This window comes from Pinus tabuliformis, chromosome 2_2 (genome assembly GCF_031772625.1).
Source record: "Pinus tabuliformis cultivar Carrire ecotype Pingquan chromosome 2_2, CPIR1, whole genome shotgun sequence".
Taxonomy (NCBI): domain Eukaryota; kingdom Viridiplantae; phylum Streptophyta; class Pinopsida; order Pinales; family Pinaceae; genus Pinus; species Pinus tabuliformis.
In genome coordinates this window covers 360783221-360788761 of record NC_142300.1, presented here as the reverse complement: position 1 = coordinate 360788761, position 5541 = coordinate 360783221, and the positions used below count along the sequence as shown (strand labels likewise).

The following is a 5541-nucleotide window of genomic DNA, read 5'->3' as shown; positions in this document are numbered from 1 at the left end:
CAGACGGCCCTGGGCGGTCCTGTTCCAGGGCAAGCGCAGGAGACCTCGTGTACGCCTGCAAAAACCACGTTTTAGGCAAGGAAAATAGAAAAAGAAGAAGCTGAATAGACAAGGCGACAGGGAATGGAGGAAGCAAGTGGGGGGGGGAGAGATCCCCTCCTACAAGGCGGTTACAGCGGGAGAATCAAGCCGCTATGGAGCAAATGGAGGTCATGAAAATAATAGCAAATCCGCACCGGTGATGGGAGAAGAATGGAAGACGAAGCCAGGAAACAAATGTCTACCACGGGCATCCAAAAAACCCAGGTTCGTAATTCCCAATAACAAACTAGAAGAGTATAGAGAGTATATGAAGGACCATGCTCTTATTTGTAAGTTTATAGGGATCTGGCCTTCTGAGAAGGATCTTCTGAAATGGATTCAACAAAAATGGAAACCGAAAGGACATATAGACCTTAAACTTGGGGCAAAAGGTTTTTTCACAGTAGTTTTTACAAACCTAGAAGATAAAGAGAGGATTTTCGAAGGCGGCCCCTATTTCTTTAGCAACGCAGGGTTATTCATGTGGCAATGGGAAGAATGTTATAACCCAGAGAAAGAAAAGATGCTGGCGGCCCCAGTCTGGGTCAGATTATTCGGGCTCCCGATTGAGTTCTGGGATCCAGAGATTTTAGAAGGAATTGGGAATTCAATAGGAGCCTTTGTGAAGGTAGCAGAGTCGACAAAGAGAGGGAGATATACTTCATATGCCAGGATTTGTGTTTACATGAATATCACGGAACCTCTGCCAGACCATATTGAAATAGAATATCATGATGATGTATGGGAGTAGACAGTGGATTACGAACACATTCCCTTTAGATGCAGGCGATGCCATGAATATGGCCATCTGTTCAAACAATGCCCGCTGAATCAAAATAATAATACATCAAATAAGGAGCAAGAAAGGAAAAAAGCAGAACAGGAAGGGAGGAGGAATGGAGAAAACAGCGATGGATTTAGGGAAGTCCAGAAAAGAACAAGATCCCAAAAAGGAAAAACCAAATTAAACTCCTCATACCCGGAAAGCAACCAGAAAAGCCAGAATCAGTTCGAAGCCCTGAAAGATCTAGAAATGGAAGTGGAAGAAGAAGAAGAGGAAACAGACACCCGAGAAGTTCCGAGAGAAGTTCAGAAAGAAATCAGGATAGAGGACAATGAAAAGAATGAAACAGTAGGGGAAAAGGAGAGCGTACAAGAAGAGAGGGAACAAGAGCGGATCCATGAGCAGATCCAAATGGAAATAGACCCGCAACAGGAAAATGAAGGAGAAGAAGAAAGGATTATGAGGAAACTTCTACAGGAATGGAAACATCTGGATGAAAGATTTATACCAGAGAAACAGAAACAACTCTATAAGGATGCGTTCCAAAGGTACAAGGAGAAACAAGGAAGATGGATAGCGAAGCAACCTGAGCAACTCGGATCACAAGGAGATCAGAACACAGAGATGAGTATAACAGGGAAAAGCGGCAGGAAGAGAGGAAGGAGACCGATGAGTGAGACCATTCAGATGGTAGGAGATAGTTTGGTAAATTCAGGGAAAGTGATACCTCTGTCGGAGGTCTTCCATCAACCCCCAAAAGTGTTGAAATGAATATTACAACCTAGAATATCAGAGGGCTGAACAGTAAAGGAAAACAGAGATACTTGAAAGAGAGACTCAGGAGGGATAAGCCTAATATAATGATAATCCAAGAAACAAAAGTTCAGGAGAGTAAACTCAGAGAAATAATGAAAAACTTCAAACCTCATTATGAGATTATGGGCCAAGATGCGATAGGAAGCACTGGAGGAGTAGCGATTTTGTGGAACCTAGAGGAGGTCCAATTTGAAGATTGGACGAGTATCTCAAGGATCCTCTCGGGGAGATTTAGAATTTTAGGATCCCAAGAATGGTTCCTAATTTCAAATGTTTACGGGCCTCATATGCAGAATGGCCGCAGAGACTTTCTCCAGAACTTGGCAGCTCTGCGCAATCTTTACCCAAGCTTACCGTGGGTAGTGGGCGGAGATTTTAACATGATAAAATCTCTAACTGAGAAAAAGGGAGGACTCAGAAGACCAGAGTCAGACATGGTAACCTTCGGAGATTGGATTGCTGCTCAAAGGCTTGTGGACATACAAACAACTAACGGAACTCATACTTGGAACAACAGGAGAGGTGGTAGAAATCAGATAGCTTCCAGATTAGACCGATTCCTATTGTCAGAACAGATTATAAATTGGGACATCTACATTGAAGCAAGGATTCTCCCAGGCATGGGATCCGATCACTGGCCGGTTAAAGTCGAACTTGATATTAAAGCTAGCCCGAAACGAAAACCATTCAGATTCGAAGCCTTTTGGCTCAGGGATCAAAACTTTATGAAGAAGGTAGAGGAATGGTGGAATCAAAGTAGCCAGAGGGGAAGAACCAAAATGCAGACTTTCCAGTTGAAATTAAAAGAAATAAAAGGAAATATCAAGAAGTGGAATAAAGAGGAATTTGGGCATATACTGGAGGATAAACAGAGACTGGAACAGAAGATGGAACTTATCCAACAAGAAATAATAAATACAGGCAGAAGCGATGAACTAGCCAAAGAGGAAGGAATAATAATAGGGCAATTAGAAGAAAGGCGTAAACAAGAAGAAATCTTGTGGAGGCAAAAATCCAGGGTAAATTGGTTAAGGGAAGGGGAGAGGAACACTAAGTTCTTCCACCAAGCTATGATCCAAAGAAGGCAGCGAAATAGAATTTTTTCTATCAAAAATGAAGAAGGAACAAGAGTAACGCAACATGAGGAGATTGAGCAGGTATTGGTGAAGCACTTTAAGGATATTCTGACGGAGCCAAGTGTCGACAGAGAAGAAGCTATTGGAAAATTGTGTAATGAAATCCCGAGCAAAATAAACAGAGACCAAAACCTTGCTCTGATGAGGGCAGCTACTCTAGAAGAAGTAGAAGAAATAGTGAAAGGTATGCAAAAGAATAAAGCCCCAGGCCCTGATGGATTTACAGTGGAATTCTATCAAGCAGGGTGGAACTTTCTTGGACAAGATATCCTAGATGTTGTAGAAGAATCAAGAAGGAATCAGAAGGTAAACTCTAATCTAAACTCAACCTTCTTATCTCTCATTCCTAAAGAGAATAATTCTAAAGACCCTCAGGGCTTCAGACCAATTGCTCTTTGCAACGTAATTTATAAGATTACAGCTACCCTTATAACGAAGAGACTCAAACCGCTCTTGTCTAGTATCATCTCTCCTGAGCAAACGGGCTTTGTGGAGGGCCGACAAATCCTGGATGGGTTAGTGGTCTCCCAAGAAATGGTGCACTCCCTAAAGGTCAAAAAAGAAGCTGGTATGATGATTAAACTTGATCTCTCCAAAGCCTATGATCGCTTGAACTGGAAGTACCTGAAAGGAATCCTGAAAGCTTTCGGCTTCTGTAATAGATGGATTGAATGGATATCATCTATGATCTCATCAGCTAACTTCTCTATTATGGTTAATGGAACCCCATCTCAGCCTTTCAAAGCTTCCAGAGGTCTCCGTCAAGGGGATCCTCTGTCCCCTTTCTTGTTTATTATAGCGGTTGAAGGCCTGGGGAGATACATCAAAAAAGAAGTTAGAGAGAAACACCTTAAAGGAATCCAAATTTGGGGCAACAACCTGCCTATTACCCATCAGCAATTTGTCGACGACATAATGTTGTTCTGTAATGTATCTCTCAGAGAAGCCCGCAGAATTAAAGCAATTCTAGACCTTTTCATGACAGCCTCAGGAACTCAAATTAACAATGATAAATCTTGCATGTATTTTTTTAACACTGCTGGAAATATAAGAAACTTCTTATCTAGAACTTTGGGATTCCGCTCTGGAGATCTTCCAACCAGGTATCTTGGCACCCCTCTGGCTTTGAATCCATTAAGGATGGTAAACTGGCAAAAAACCCTGGAAAAAATTACAAGAAAATTAGCAAATTGGTCTTTCAGAACCTTGAATTTCGCAGGCAGAACTGTGTTAACGAAGGCAGTTCTTCAATCTATCCCTATATATCAACTTTCGGCAATGGCTGCCCCCAAAGGAGCATGCAACAAAATGACTGAGATCTTCAAAAAATTCATTTGGGGAGGGAATAAAGACCAAAAGAAATGGGCTTTAGTCTCCTGGAAGGAAGTGGTGAAAAGCAAGAAGGAGGGAGGATTAGGCCTTAGAGATCCCTATCTTCTAAATCAAGTGATGGGCGCAAAACTCTGGTGGCGGTGGATGAAAGGAGGAAATGACCTATGGAAGCAAATTTGGTCAAAAAAATATAACATGCCCACTAACCCTGAGGAAATTCTAAGAATGAGGGACATGCCAAAAGGATCGACAGTGTGGAATCTCGCCAATCTCAACAGAGACATGATAAATAGGCATGCCTTTTGGGAAATCAGGGATGGTGGTTCAGCAAGATTCTAGGAGGAGGCATGGCAACAGAGGGAAAGGATGAATGGAATACCAAACCTTAGGAGACTAAACCAAGAAGCTACAGAAAAAGGAATGATACTTGTTAAAGACTTTTGGAAGATAGAGAACCAAGAGGAAACATGGCGAACCTGGAAAAGCCTGGAAGAGTGGGTGGACCAAATAGATGATGAGCAAAAAGAACTATACCAAAAGGAAATGCAGACAAGAAGAATTCCTAGAAGAACGGGTCCAGACATTCTGAGATGGGGACATCAAATCAAAGGAAATTTCTCAATAAAAGAAGCTTACCATCTCCTGATTAACAGAGAACCTGAGGATCTGACAGGGACCTGGAAACAACTTTGGAACAACAACTGGTGGCCGAAAGTGACTCATTTCGCGTGGTTAGTCCTCAAAGGGCGCATTCTAACCTGGGATCAACTCCAAAAGAGGGGCATTCAGGGCCCCCCCAGATGCCCTCTGTGCAAGCAGGAGACGGAAACGCAAGAACACCTACTGAATACATGTGCAAAAGCTCAGAGACAATGGGATAAAGTAAGGTGGCTTTTTGGTAAAACGCACAGGGGTTAGCAGAGTATTAAAAACACTATCAAATCTGGGGACGAGGTCAATTTACGAGCCCAGTGGTTAGACGGGCATGGAATCTGACAGTTGGGATGAATTTGTGGATGATCTGGAAGGAAAGAAATAGGAGGGTATTCCAGAACAAAGAGATGACACACGGCCAATTATGGGAAAAAACCCTGAGTCACATTAGAGAAACCATTCTTGCAGAGAAATGGAGGGAAGAGGACTGGGAACTACCATAGGAAGAAGAACATATCCTAAAGAAACTAAACTTGAATAAAAGGATGGTGGCCCCCCAGTTGTGGAAAGCGCCCAGGATGGGATTTGAGGGCATCAAACAATTTATCCCTCCCCCAAAAGGTTTTATCAAATTGAACTTCGATGGTGCTTCAAAAGGAAATCCTGGCCCTGCAAACATTGGAGGTCTCTTTAGCGATGATCAAGGAAGAACGAAGTGGATATATGCAAATAACGAGG

At 42.5% G+C, this 5541-nt stretch overlaps 1 protein-coding gene across 1 annotated transcript; it reads left to right on the top strand.

The window, feature by feature from the left end:
• Window positions 1–241: 241 nt before the first annotated feature.
• On the top strand, window positions 242–832 carry LOC149192736 (uncharacterized). The gene has a single exon (XM_089407077.1). The coding sequence runs from the start codon at window positions 242–244 to the stop codon at window positions 830–832; it is 591 nt and encodes a 196-aa protein (XP_089263203.1).
• The last annotated feature ends 4709 nt before the right edge of the window (window positions 833–5541 follow it).

What these genes read in the sequence shown, in the direction of transcription:
- LOC149192736 (XM_089407077.1), top strand. Translation starts at nt 242, where the DNA reads ATGGGAGAAGAATGGAAGACGAAGCCAGGAAACAAATGTCTACCACGG.